At 38.6% G+C, this 15,449-nt stretch overlaps 1 protein-coding gene across 1 annotated transcript in view; it reads right to left on the reverse strand.

Moving 5' to 3' along the window:
- Window positions 1-15,449, reverse strand: part of slc8a4b (solute carrier family 8 member 4b) — a 115,627-nt gene that overhangs the window by 5,707 nt on the left and 94,471 nt on the right. Inside the window, exons 6-9 of the mRNA XM_077229578.1 lie at window positions 6,322-6,428; window positions 4,470-4,594; window positions 4,063-4,162; window positions 2,966-3,238 (exon numbers count right to left, since the gene is read on the reverse strand). Coding sequence (XP_077085693.1) covers window positions 2,966-3,238; window positions 4,063-4,162; window positions 4,470-4,594; window positions 6,322-6,428 — 605 coding nt within the window. The remainder of the gene's footprint in view (window positions 1-2,965; window positions 3,239-4,062; window positions 4,163-4,469; window positions 4,595-6,321; window positions 6,429-15,449) is intronic.

Below are 15,449 nucleotides of genomic sequence, written 5' to 3' on the forward strand. Positions count from 1 at the left end.
GACATTTTAAGAAGTAATACTACATGTGAAAACCATATATAAAAAACCGTCTCGGTTACATATGGTAACCCTCGTTCCATGAGGGTTTATATTTTATATTTTCTGAAGAACACGTGAATTGTGCTTGCACATTCAAATCCCTCCTGTAGAGGTTAGGGTGTTGTGGATAGTTTCCAGTCTGTGTGTGTGTTCATGTTTTTCTATTCAGTGGGGACTTGAATGCACACTGACTCATGGGGACTTTAAATGGTTTGTACAGTATAAAAACCATTAAGTCTATGGAGCGTCCCCACAAAGATAATGAACCAGATATGTGTGTGTGTGTGTTTGTTTTTGGCTAGATGATATATAGTTTGTAGGATGTTCTGGGTCGTTGAGCCTATCCTAAGTCTCTATAACCTAGAAAGCACCACTAGTACCCACAGCATGCCTGGACACCTGTTCCAAGGGGACTCCTGCCCGTTGGAATGAGGGATCTGACCACGGACTGAAGGTCTGTCGGTACGCCGGTGTGATTGCCACCCGGTGAGTGCCGTGATGCCACGCCAATGAAGCGGTCTCATATGAAGCAGGCCTAGCGGGGTTACCGCTGCTGCTGCCATATGCCCCAGGAGCCTCTGAAAGAATTTCAGTGGAACCGCCGTCCTGCCTTTGAACGTGTTATATGATTTAATACCAATAAGTTACATCAAGGGTCAAATAAAATAGAAATGCCACATTCAAGTTAAAAGTTACAACTGAATGTTGAAACCATTGTGTTTCTACGTATGCTGTACAGGTCAGGTATAAAGAATATTTTTGCTCAGGTGACGAAATATGTCCGCCCAATTGAAAAAAAGTTTTGCTCAGCCAGAAAAAAAATTAGAGGGAACATTGCTGCTGGCACACCCGAAGGAGGCAGCGGGTCCGAGCTGTCATCCGCAGAGACTTCTGACCCACCCTCCGATGCAGCGATTGACATCTGGTCGTCGCGGGGAGCACCAAAATGAACAACTGGTACACACCTCAAGGATGGTCCAGCCCGTTCATCTGGTAGCTCAGCTGGCTGCGGAGCATGGGAGGGGTGAGGGTTCCTAGGGGGTTGGTTCCCCCGAAGGAAGTGCGCTCACTGTAATCCTCAGGTCACCCGCATCACTGCCCGTAGCAAACCTCTGGGGAGGATTGGAACGAGGCAGAGGCACAGGGACTCCACCCCTTGGCAGGAACAAGAGTCTCGACCTCAGTTCCGAGATGGTCATCTTCCCTCAATGGGTACATGACTCATCCACGAACGCTGCCTCAGCTTGTTCGAGGCCCAGACACACGAGGCAGCGAGCGTGATCATCCCGTGACCCCAGATAACGACCACATCCAGAGACACACAGATAAAACGTCATCTTGAAAAAGACACGAATTGCCTGTGTATGCTCTTTTAGGGACTGCTCTCACAAGTGCTGAGGCACATAGGGGAACAGCCACCGCGATCACAGACAGGAATGCGCACCCGTCTGTGCGCGCTCTCTCTCTGTCCCTGGTTACCAGCTGTGAAAACAGCTTTTGCACTCTCTGTGCGGCGCACCTTACCAGCCGTTAGAACGGCTTTTACTAGCTCTGATGAGAGAGAGAGAAAAGGCTGTTCACGCTGTTAACACCCGCACTACAGAGAAGAGTCGGTCCTCGTAGAAGGCTTGTAGTTAAATAAATCATCGAAGTGTTGGCTCCGAAGCAAAAAACTGAAGTGCAATCCAGCAGCTGCTCGTTATATACCCGCACTAACGAGGCCGCACAGCTGATGCAAATGATTGCATGCCAATGTGTATTGGCTTGTTTTAGTTTCACTCTAAGTAGATTGGCCTCTCTAGCGAGATTCCTACTGGTCAGTCATGGCCTACGTTGTAGTGACTGACCGATAGGGAACACTAAATACATTATTACTGTTCGTACTAGTGGTGCTTTATAGGTTTTAGAGACTTAGAACGACCCAGAACGATTGGTATTGTTGTATGTTTAGCAAGATAGTGCCATAAATCAATTCACCTGACTTGGTTTTAAAAACCAGAAGTATGTTCAATGGAATTGTGATTTGGCCTCACATGCATTTTAACTTGAGCCTTGGTTCTTTTGCTGAATGCACATCAGCAGTGATTTCATTGAGAGCTTCAAAGCAAATGAAGAATATGCAGAAACACTTATGTCTCTATTTGCTTTGAGTGTGGCATTTGGCCTGATGGACACATAATTCATTTGATGAAATTGAATTGTATACCTTCTGGGCCTAAACTGTCCAACTGCTACAGAAGCCATGCCAACACTCCAGATACGCACGATTCCATACCAAGACTTGCTACTGTAGAGACGTCATTGTTTAACTACTGCCAGTGCCGAAGAGCTGCTACAATACTGTGACGAGTGTAATCGATTGTATTTGGAACACTGGGAGTTTCGCAGGCAGTGATTGGCCGGTTCGTTCCGAAGCACGATCATTTGATTGGCCGAATGGCCTAAATCAGTGTACAGTGGGATCTTGTTCCCCGAATGGCCTAAATCAGTGTACAGTGGGATCTTGTTCCCCCCCCAAAAACACACACACACACACACACACACACACACACACACACACACACACGTCGGGTTCATTATCTTTGTGGGGACGCTCCATAGACGTAATGCTTTTTATACTGTACAAACCATTTAAAGTCCCCATGAGTCAGTGTGCATTCAAGTCCCCAATGGGACAGAAAACCATGAACGCACACACAGACTGGAAACTATCCACAACACCCTATCATAGTACAGGAGGGATTTGAATGTGCAATCAAAATTCACGTGTTCTTCAGAAAATGTAAAAATATAGATTTTTCTTTGATTAAAATTGTATTTATCATTTCATACATTAACTGAATCCCTGAATTTATGAATTCTCTCTTACATGTAAAGAAAGAGGAAAAACTATTTCTCTGTATTATGTGGTAACTTGGACACTTACCTGGGACAGATGTCCCCAAGGCAACAAAGACTACGGCAGTGACTGAATCCTTCAGACCAATAGTGCACCCGAAGTGAGAAGCGAGATCTCCTGTGACCGCTGTCAACGCACCAATCAGACAGATGGACACAATGAAGCATGCCCATCCGTTCCAGTACTCAGTTGGCGGGACGAAGGCAAACAGAACCTTCCAGAAGACAGTGAGGAAGTGCATGATATAATCAAAGCAGGACGGAAGACGCTCTTCACCGCTTTCCTCCTCATTGTCATCACCTGAGAGTTCACAGAGAGATGAGTAGATTGTGTTAGTGAGCATTAGAGAGTTAAAGCTGTATGACAATGTGCCTCACTTTTTGTTGAAATTTGTAGCAGCCAACAGTATTGGATCTGACAGCAATTACATTGTAAATCATAAGTAAAAAATTCTATAATACTTTGTATGTAAATGATGCTTTTATCTGGATCATGTTTTCAAAACACATAGAGAGTGGGCGTTGATACTGTTTCTTATGCAATGTGTCATGATCCCAGCCTGTGTTCCCCTGGACTTTTATAAATAATCATTTTTTTGTGAATATATGACTGTTTTATATTTGTGCAAAATACTTAATCAACATTATTATTATCGAACCTCAAGGAACATACTTAAAACATATATTTTTTTTATAATTTAAAATAGAAATTTTCTATTTTAATGTGTTTTAAAATATATGTTATAATGTAAATTACAGAGAACCAAGGGAAAATATATATTTTAAATATATATTAAAATGTTTTATAATATATTCCTATATATTACTCCAGTCTTCAGTCACATGATCCTTCATAAATCATTCTAATATGATGATTTGGTGCTAAAGAAACATTTCTTCATTATCATTTCTTATTTTGGTGCTTAATATTTGATGAATAGAAAGTTCAAAAGAACAGCATTTATTTGAAATATAAATCTTTTGTAACATTATAAATGTCTTAACTGTCTCTTTGTATTAATTGAATGTGTCTTTGCACATTAATGCATATTCATAATTGTACAGGTGCCTCAATGATGCCCATGTGACAAAATATAAAGGATGAACAAACAGGAAGTAGCTTACCTGCACTCACAGTAACAGCACTAACAAACTGCTCTCTCCAGCTACTGCTGCCGACTACCAGAGCCAGGTTAGTCTTCTTAATAAGCTTATCCACTGTACTCTATACACAAACACACACACACACAGTTGCAGCCACATTTAAAAAAAAATTCCAGATGCTTTGACACAGACACAGATCAATGCTTTGGCTTTGCTTGGAACTATTTTGTTGGTGGAGAATTTATATATATATATATATATATATATATATATATATATATATATAAAATTGTTCACACTCACAATAATATTGAATATTAGCATGGCTGTGGTGGTACTGCTTATATATTTCACAATAATCACCATGAATTTCTAAATAACTCATTTTGCATTGTTGCTCAACTTAAGGGAGATAGAGGAAGTTCTACCTTAAACTCATAGGACTCTTCAATCACCACCTCCAATCTGATATGTTCTCCCAGACTAGGACATCCCATTTTAGCTACTTCCTCTTCATCCGCCCCAATCTCTGGCTTATTTTCATTAGAGTCCCCTACAGTACACACATACACAAACATGACAAAGTAGACATAGAATAACAGTATATTAGAAATATATTCCCTATATTTCTCCAGCTATAGAATGTAGATAATTAAATCTCATGAAGATAATCAGAGAAAATAACCAGGTACAGTATAACTGTGACTGATGGCTGGATGGAAAGATACACTTCTCAATTTTTAAAACTATCAAGCAGGAAATTTCATAAATCTTATGAGTGTCACTATGCCTAATTGAATTGCAAAATAAGGCGTTTATGATTGAAGGGTCATTGGCGGAGAAGGCTGAATAAATAATGTAGAGAATAGTGATAGTCTCCAGTCACACTGCTAACATGAGGTGATATTGAGACAGCCCACTTTTTCCTGAGGTAAAAAACTTCACAGCCTGCAGGTATTAGTGTCTAACACTTTATTGTAAACATATTTCCTACAGTACACATTATTTACTAAAACAAAGGATATGAAAGGATGCATCCATAGAGAAAGAGTAAAATAGTTCATTTTCATTCCATTAAAAACACGTCTTTAAGCTTAAAAGAGCATTATGTAATCACTGCTCATCCTGAGCGCTCGATTCGTCCACTTCTGTTTTTTAAATTAGCCCTTTTCCTTTCTTTTATCTGTAACCTTTCATCTTTCATTACTTTGTTCATGTTCTCCTCATTAAATGACCCCCACAATCATTTCATTTGCAGCTTCGACAGCACAGCTCATTTGCACGCTTCATTTATTTTATTGTCTGAGTGCAGGAGAAAGTAGTACAAAATCAACTGCTGGTGTAAATAAAGCAGAAGACATTCTGCTGTGATCCAATGGCTAATTAGCAAGCAGTCTCTTATTACCATCAATCCGATTAGCAAAAGTGTGAAATTGTGAGAATAATGGATGGTAAATTGAAGATCCACACACACAAATATTGTCCACACACAAAAACTTAACCTTTACTAATGACTAATTTGACCAATTTTGTATGGAAGCTTGTTTCCGCCACAGAATAAAACATTTTAAAAGATAATTGGGACTTTTTGTCTCACGATTGCGAGTTTACAATTCTAACAATGAGAAATAAAGTCCGAATAGCGAGATATAAAGTCAGAATTGCGAGATATAAACATTTGCTTATTTTGCAAAGGGGCAAGAATAAGAGATTTTAGTACTTCTATATTTATTTGAAGTACTTTCAGAGAATTATTATTATTATTGCAAGCCAACACTCGAACTTTCGTTTTCTAGTTAAAAAATACACATTACGTGAATTTCTTTGAATTTTATTCAATTTTAATCCTTTAAAATTCAAATGCGGATTGCAATTCTGTGTCAGGTTTGCTATGTCACTTAGGTTCAGTAAGCCAATTCTGGGAAATGCTGTTGAAAGTGGATCAGACCGAGCAACAAAACACACTTGTAGCCAATCAGAAGTGAGGGGCAAATACAGTCATAAGGGGGGAGGTGCCTGTGTTGCACAGTGTGTTTGTGAATTTGGGGGCGGAGCTATCAATATAGAAGTGGGATGCTTTTGGCTAGGGGTGTGTTTGTTTCTGTGATTTCAAATATCAACAGCGTTTCTCAGAAATCGCTTAATGCACTATTTCAATTTAATTAAAGTGCAGAAATTTAATTGAAAATTTAAAGGCCTTTCAATTCAGCTCTAAATAATGCATAATTGACATTCAGACATGTAAGAATATATGTGCACACACATATTTACACTATTTACCATGTTTTTGTCCAATCTCGAGTAGCACAGGCTCTCCTAACTCAATGCTGAAGGCTTTGTTCTTTTCATACTCTTCATCATCTATAATCTTCACCTCAATTATTTTCCTGTAGAGAGAGAAAAATAGACACAGGAGACACTAAGCTCAAAAACACTGTCATCGCTTTAAACACACTTACATCATTTCCATTTGAATTACTCTGAATCCCATAGACAAGCTTTGAAACTATGACTCCAAACAACAATAATTTCAGTTTAATGAACGTTGCATAATCCTGACATACAGTAAACAAGCACACACCCCAAAAAACATAATTTCATGCAGTAATAATGACGTTTTGTAGTGTCAATGTAAATGCCAATGGGGTGGAAACTTTAAGTACAGGATTGAGAATAATTGCAGTAACAACAACCTTGAGCTATAATAAGAACGGCACAATAGCTTAACAAGTACACTGAAACTGATCGCCACTATCCAGCAAAGAAATCTATGATATTCATACTTGCGTGTCATGGTATTATGTGAATTAGCACAATACACAACTGTTTAAAGGTTTGGGGTCAGTAAGATTATAAAATAAATTATTTTTGTGAAATATTTAAGATAACTTTTCTTTTTTTACTGTCATATATTTGAAAATGCAATGAATTCCTGTGATGCCAAAGCTGAATTTAGCAGCCATTTCTCCAGTCTTCAGTGTCACATCATCCTTCAGAATTCATTAATAAGCATTTCTTATTATTATCAATGTTGTGCTGCCTAATATTTTTTGTGGAAACCACAATCTCATCCTTTGACGAATAGAAAGTTAAAAAGAACATTATTTATTTGAATTAGAATTTTTTCGTAACTTTATAAATGTCTTTACTGTCACTTTTGAATTTAATGCATAATATCTGGAAATAATAATAATATGATAAACTGTGCATTTTTAAGTTAATTAATTAATTTATCTGTGAACCATTTACCTGGTGCACGATACATTTGCAACCTGACTTTTGAGCTGTACATGTAAGGTTTTGTAAAATGAAAACAAAAAATGTCCTGAAAAAGCTAAGGAAAATGCTACATTACAATATTCTTATTATTATTAGAGAATATGTAGAGGTTTACCTAAGTCTACTCACTATAGTACCATATTTGATTTTGGTAAGGGATATCAAATCTGAGACAGAATGAGAAGCAAGGAGAGAGTAGATGAGCGATATATTATTTATTTAGATATTATATTTTTATTCGTTTTAGAGTCTCAACAGTACACACACAAACAAACTCTTTATTTGTGTGTATATATAGATAAGCTAGGGTTCACAAGCCCGTGTGTCAACCTCAAGAAGAACAGACTATTATAATGACTGTAATACCTCAGCTTCCCCACTTTCACTACCCACTGACATTATACATTCATTCATCTTTGTTCGATTAAAACTGACAGATACATTAAATTAAAGCAGGCTTAATCAATAGCCTTCATCTTCTTCTGAGTGAGGAACAGAGAGAGAGAGAGAGAAAGGGAGCGAATACATTTTTTAAGAGGATAAAAAATTCTTCGGTTGACGTTGGGATTTTCTGTTCTACAAAGAGACGTGCATTCCTAAAGTACATAAGCACACAACACACACTCAGAAGAAAGTGTTCTGAATCCAAAAGTATAACAGATTATAAGTGCCTCTTCTGTTTAATCTTCCTTCCCAGAGCAGCAATTTCAACCCTTTTCCTCTCCTCGTGTTTCTCTCAATCTATTAATTCAATGTCAACTTGACTGATCATCATTCAGTTGAATTCTTACCTCTATTCACCTTTCTCTGGCCCCCTGCTTTCCTCTTAGCTTTTGTACCAACTCACTCTCGCATTCCCGCTCACCATCTCTCATTCACCATCTACCTCTCCTCCCACTAATACATTTCTCCATGCCCTCCATCCCGTTCCCTCCTCCTTTCCTCACTTCTCTGTGCTCTTATTAGATTTTTTGTATTCTTGAGCTGAATCCAGAAGCTCAATTAAGATCTTGTCAGCTATGTGTTTTATTGTGTTTGCCTGCTGCTTCTACCTCACACACACTTTATTATTATTATTTAATGTAAAACAGTAGGAAGAAGGGAGCTGAAGATAGAGAAGAGGTAAAGAAACAAAGGAAGGATAGAAAGTAAGAGAGAGGAGATTCTCTAATATTGAATCGCCCATGCTGTCTGTGTTGTTTTAACACCCAATTCTCTAAATGATTTATGCAAATCGGGTAACAGTGCAAGCATGACCAAAACATCTGTGCTAAAAACAATTTTCTTGCCGTCTTTCAGGTGGTTTCTGAGTGCTAGGTTGTGTAGGATGCAGCAATTACCTTGTACTGGTGTACTTTACAGGGATTGAACAACGTCACTCCTGAAATGGCTCTTTATCATGTAGAAAATGCTTGCCTATGTTTAAATTTGGTAGAAGCTTTTATCCAAATCAACTTAGATTGTGTTCGAGGTATACATTTTACCAAGTTCATGCATTCTCTGGGAATCAAACCCATGTCCGTGGAATTGTTAGTGTCATGCGCCACTGTTTAAGATACAGGAACTTCTATGTTTTAATGAATTACTGCTTCTATGATCAATAAAAAATTTAAAGATGCCCTGTGAAAATAACGTACATTTACCACCTGCTTTGAGCACTAGTTCATAGCACAATATGCAATAAATTGTGAATTTAGCTGGATAATGACACTATTGTTTTCTAATAAGCTGACTTTAAAGTTGTTTCGCAATTGAATAACTTGACTTATTTATTGAACTGAACTGAATCAACACTAAACTGCTGAATATTGAGATTATCTTCTGTAGAGCTGCTTCACCGCAGAAATTTAATTTGTTTCATTGCTGATTAATTTAGCAACATTCTCACTGTTATTTCCTATTACTGCTGTAAGGTTGCTTTGAAACAATCTGTATATGATGTGCTAAAAAAAAGTGACTTGACTTGAATTTTATGATCGTTATTAGAGGGGTAGTTCACCCAAAAATGAAAATTCTGTCATTTACTCGACCTCAAGTTGTTCCAAACCTGTATGAATTTCTTTCATCTGAAGATATTTTGGTGAATGTCAGTATCCAAACAGTTGATGGGCCACATTAACTTCCAAAGTATATAGAGAAAAAACCACAATGGAAGTCAATGGGGCCCATCAACTGTTTGGTTACCGACATTCTTCAAAATATCTTCTTTATATAAATTTATGAAATTAGATAAATTATTTATGCTGCATGTAATACAGACAAGCTAGTCTTAATATTTTTTATAGAACATCTCTGTCTCACTCTCTGTCTTTCATTGCTTTTCTCTGATTGGTTCTTTGTTTGTAGAAACTTTTCGCAATTATTGGTCAAAGAGCCTTACAACAGACTATAAAATTGTCAAAAACTGTACAGTGCAACCATTTTTTGGCACTGGAATAACATACGCAAAAGTGAAATTGCCCCAGTGAGTTTCCTTTTGCCAAGGGTGTTGGCTATAAAAAGGTATGTTGAGTGTTTTCTCCACTTCAACTGCATTTTGAAGCATTAATGAGCTTAAGTGCGGGTCCTAAAACTCAGTAATGAGATTCATCTTCAATGATGAAAATCACAGCCAGATTTGCACAGTACCAATATTGGCAATTCTGCACTGAAGGCACCTTCAGCTAAACATTTTGTCCCCATAACATTGGGTTTACCTGAACCCCCTTCCCCCTCCCCACAACACACACACACGCACGCACGCACACACGCACGCACACACAAATAATCAGGGCATATTCTGCCAAATGAAAATTCTGCACATAACTTCCAGTAGTCCTAGCTTATCTTGATGACTAGCAGGCTGTGGTTACTGATAATTTATAAGAGATAAGGACCGACATTGTACATTGAACTGTGTACATACTTTAATTAATGCAACTCACACATGAACGGAAGCTGATTAATAAAGATAAATGCTACACACCAACCAATAATTACATAATCGGAGGAAAGGATTGATTAAATTTCATTATTATTAGCATAACATTATTTAGGAACTCATTTGTACAGTGTACAGCAATTACTTCATATGAAAGCCCAAACACATATAATTTAGGTAATAAAAAAAACTACATAAGGTTAAGGTTGGTTTGGATGGATGATCACAATTTACTCATGTTAACGCTGCAGTGTGTCATTTGTGCCATAAATAAAAATAATATAATCACTGTTTTCTATTAGGTTTTACCCAATACATTTACCAGCTCTCACACCACCACCTGACTGAAAGTTTGGACAAAGACCCCTAAATCACGCCACTGGTAGAACCAAAAGATGATATATTGAACCACTCAAATACAGCAAAGTTTTGAAATTGGCACCGAGCCACCATGTTTCCACTCTTCAGGAAATCAGCTAATTAATAGCTTATTTATAGTTGTCTCTGCACATTAGCCTGGGATAGGAGAAAGTATTTTAACATCGAAAAAATTACACACTTCATCTTTAAGGGTGGCAAAGCTGAGGGCAGATGTGATAGTCTGGGTCCAGAGAACCCTCTGCAAAATAGTCACGGATGTTTTCAGTCATTATGTTACAGACAACAAATTCCACAAATTGACACCATAAAGAAAGAAAGACAAAGATAGTTCTTCCCAACAGATGTGAAATAAAGAGGATTTCAGTGGCAGTCAATCTGAGAAGTAATGGCTTGACAGAAGCAGTCAAAGAATCAGAAGCAAAAGAAGGGAAATGTGGTGCAGCTTTCATATGACCTGTAAAGTGTCAGACTAAAAAGGTTTGCCCACCACGGCAGAGTAGAGAAAAAGACAGTAAAAAATGTCTGAAGAAGAATGACATTTACAAAAACAGATTTTTGTGGCCATGGTAATACCTTAGTATTCTTTGAAGTACCTTAGGAAATCATGCAAATACTATTGTTTATGAATACAGTAATCATTCTAGTCATGGTTTATGGGTCAGTCTTTACATCTTGTAAGTTGGAAAAACTCATTTATTTTAAGTCATATATATATATAAAAAATTTTTTTAAATGATACATCTTCTGATGCTAAGCAAGGGCTCATCATCAGTGATGTTCCTGATCTCATTGGTTGTTTCGGGTCTTTCGAAACATCAGACACCCTCCTTCAGGCGATCCACCTCAGGTTGATCTGGCCTCAGCTTGTGCCTAGCAGCATTTAATTTGCATTTGATGCCGAGTGCAGTGTAGGCCCCGTAGAGGGACTTCCCTGCAAAGCCTCTGCACCCCACCTCCACAGGTAAGTACCTTGCCTTCCAGCCTTAGTTGAGGCAGTCACTGACGAGGCCATCATATTTCTCCCTCTTCCTCTCAAAAGCATCCTCCATTCGGTCTTCCCATGGCACAGTGAGCTCCAACATGACCAGGTTCTTTGTTGCCTCAGATACCAAGACAATGTCAGGTCTCAGGGTGGTCTCGACGACATGCTGGGGGAACTTAAGCTGTCACCAATCCTGTACAGTGTTCAGAAGCCCTGATGTTATCCTTGAAGATTTTTCTGGCTTCTCTCCGGCCCTGATGAAGCTGATGGTTTGCTTGGAGGGCTTTGACCTCCAGCAGCTGCCGATAGTAACCCGGATGCTCTCTGCAATTGTTTTGAAGACCTGGTCATGCTGCCAGCCATATCGGCCTTCCCCCAAAGCTCTTGGGCAGCAGCTCAAGATGTGCTCAAGGGTTCCCTTTCTCTGGCACAGGACACATCCTGGTGTATCGACCAGACCCCAGGTGTGCAGGTTGGACGGGCTGGGGAGGACGTCATAAACTGCCTGGACCAGGAACTTGATGCGGTGTGGCTCTGCCTACCAGAGGTCAGTCCACCTGATCTTCCTCTCCACAGCTTGTTCCCATCTAGTCCAGGCAGCCTGATGTGCCATTACCACTGCTTTGCTGGACCACTCATCCTCCACCGCCGCCCTCACCTCGCTTTGAACTAGCTGCCTCCACTCCTTCCCCCGAGCCTTGTCGAACCGGGGCCCTTGAAAGGTTCCTAGCCCAGTTCTTCCTCTGGCCACTGGTCCCACTAGGACACCATGGTGCAGCCGTGACTCTGTTTGGTCTACTGCCGCCTCTGAACTCCATTTCCTGCCCGTCTTGACCTCTACTCCTGTCCCGGAGACTTTAGGGTCCCTAGACTCACGGAGCTTCAGCACCTCTCTTGCTCTCAAGACCTTTAACTCCTCTTTGATGGATTTTAGCGGGAGCTGCAGCTTGCAGGTGTTTTCATAAAGGGTGATGATGCTTTAGCTCCTCGGGAATCCCAGCCATCTCCTTAGGTAGTGGCTGATTCTCCTTTCTAGTTTTGAGATGGTGGATTATATAGTTCTGAACATACATTGAAAGGTAAATTAACTTAATCATCATGTATTAAACAACCTACTTTGAACCTTTTTGCAATTTTAAAATTCTAGCTTTTAATACTGCTAACCACCAGTGGTGTAGCAAGCAACCTTGATACCTCTACCTAAAAACCACCAGAACCAAAATTGGAGATTAGAATGGTAAAAATGGCGGTTATTTTCGTCAGTTATTTTGTCAACTTGTTTGTTAGATCTAGCATTCTGCCCGCTATATATCAGACACAGCGATGAAGTAGTTCAGTAAGATTGCATTTTTTTAAATTAATTAGAGATAGAGATTTTTCACGTGTGAATTCCCTTTGTCTATGCAGCGTATCTCTGTTAATAGAGAAGCTGTGAAGTGTGTTGTATTACTTACAGCTAGGTTACCACCTCATTGCTGAGAAATATAATGTAGTGTTTCAGTAGTGAAGCTATTTTAGTAATAAAAGTGGTGGGCAACGTTGACAAAAGTTTTCTGTGCGCCCGAATGTTTCTGTGTGTGCGCTGCATGATCTCTGATCTCTGTCTATATGTGTGCGATATGCAGAGTTGGGGGTAATCTAGTAGGCGGAAAACAGTATGTGACAAAAGAAGTATGTCCGAATTCACTCATAAAAGATTAGGCAAAAAGTACCCGGATGACCTACTACTTCCAGCGAGATTCTGAAGTGTGCATATGATGGACAATTTACTATCCCATGCGGCCACGGAAGAGGATTTATGAATGGCAGTGAAGCGACATAATTTACGCAAACTTTTATGGAAATTAGAGATGCACCGATTACAATTTTCTAGGCCGATTCCGATTTCCGATTTTTCATGAGTTTGGCCTGCCGATACTGATTTTAGCCGATTACGATTTCATTTTTTCTAACCACTCTACAGCAAACACAAATATTTATTTTCTATTTTTTCTTTAATAGAACATTTTACATAGAACATAGAACATTTTTTGAACAAATGAAATAAAATAGAACTATATAAATTATTACTCCTGGTGTGGGAAATTCACACATATCTAAGTGCAGTGTTAGTGTATGGAAGAACCATTTTCATTTCTATACATTCAACAAAAAAAAAGTGATATTTACTTATTTAGGAAACTAAACTTATGTATGAGAACAGGCAATGGCAATCAAATAATATATAAATAGCAAATAAAAAAAATAGCCTTGCAGTATAAAGATGTTTCTCAAAACACACACACACACACACACACACACACACACAGGCCTATTGCAATCACTTGTATGTTTCAATCAATGGCAAGTTTTATTTCGAAAATAGTTCTTCTCTCGTCTGCCGCATGTCCAGCCAGGCTAAACAATCACTTAAATTGAGCGCGAACAGCGCAGCAAAAATAGACTCTGGCCCGAAACCCCGCTTCCCCGCTACTCACGCGACGCTCCTGCTCGACGCTCACGCGCTGCTCCTGCTCCCGGTGTGAATGCACTCATTGATTAACATGCACGGCGGGTAAAAAAACACCGCTGCTTACACTTGCGGTGTGAAACGGACGTAATTCACGAGGTTTCCTACATGTGCATTCCGTGTGCACGTGTGATGCTGATGTTGTTGCACGATGTTAATCATGCGGCGGCCGAGTGCATTTGACCGGCAAAAAAATCAGAATATGTTAGACCATGGCCGATCACGTGAAAATCAGCCGATCAAACGGTGCATCTATAATGGAAATCGGCTCATAGACCTTTTAAAACCATATATTTACTATGGTAAATTGCCTGTATTGTCTAAGTGTTTACATCCTTCCTAAATAAAATAAAATATATTTTTGCGCATCTACATAAAAGGCCTTAAAGCGCTTGAACCCCGATAATTGCTGCTCGCAGCTATATATATATTTTTTAAGTTTGAAAATCTAGGTGGGATGGGCTTTTAATGGAGGGCCAAAATTATTATATTTAAATGTGACAATATAAAGACAAAATTAACTTATAAACTTATAAATAAATGTATTGAAATGTTATGTTATGTTATGTTATGGAATGGAATGAAATGATGCCTTTTCTATAGGATTTCTTGAATAATCTTTAATGACTGAAATGACAAGGGACATGTTTGTCACCATATTGTGAGAATGACCTATATATTAACTACCATCTGATCCCATCACTGTACTATGTAAGGATGAATGCAAGAGAAAAAAGAATAGCTTGTGCATTTTGTTAATTAGCTAATATTGTATAAGACAAAAAGAATCCCGAAAAATTTCAAGAATTTCAAAGACTGCCTTTTATTTCATTCTACTTCCTCCTTTGTTTTGTTTTGTTTTTTTGGACTGGCTACTACACTTGATGTTTTATGAGTCAGAAAGATAAGCTTCTAGTTCTGTGATTGTTAAAGGTCAAAATTTATATTTCCTCACTATTTATTTTAGCATTTTATTTTGAGAGTAGGTTTATTGAATAAAAGGGGGGATGCAAATAATTAAATATTTCATGACTCCATGATAATAAGGATTGAACATAATTTTTAAAAAAAAATTAATATTTTCTTTGTTAATCGTCATTTGCCCTCATGTGTCTCAGCTGTGTCTTGTTAACTACCTCCTTCAGTCCCTTGCATTTCTCTCTTTGACTTTATAGTGCTCATTTTCAGTTGTTCTTTTACTTCTGAATATAAAGAGGTCATATTACGACAATGAAAGCCTATCACAAAAACAAATGCCATTAAGTGGACAAAAAAATAAATGCATATTGGCAAACACATGCTCTGATTTCATGCTTCAACTATTCTTTGGACAAAGG

Source organism: Siphateles boraxobius, unplaced genomic scaffold, assembly GCF_051911475.1.
Source record: "Siphateles boraxobius isolate OS27281-9 unplaced genomic scaffold, OSU_SipBor_1 130, whole genome shotgun sequence".
In the NCBI taxonomy this organism is placed as follows: Eukaryota; Metazoa; Chordata; class Actinopteri; order Cypriniformes; family Leuciscidae; genus Siphateles; species Siphateles boraxobius.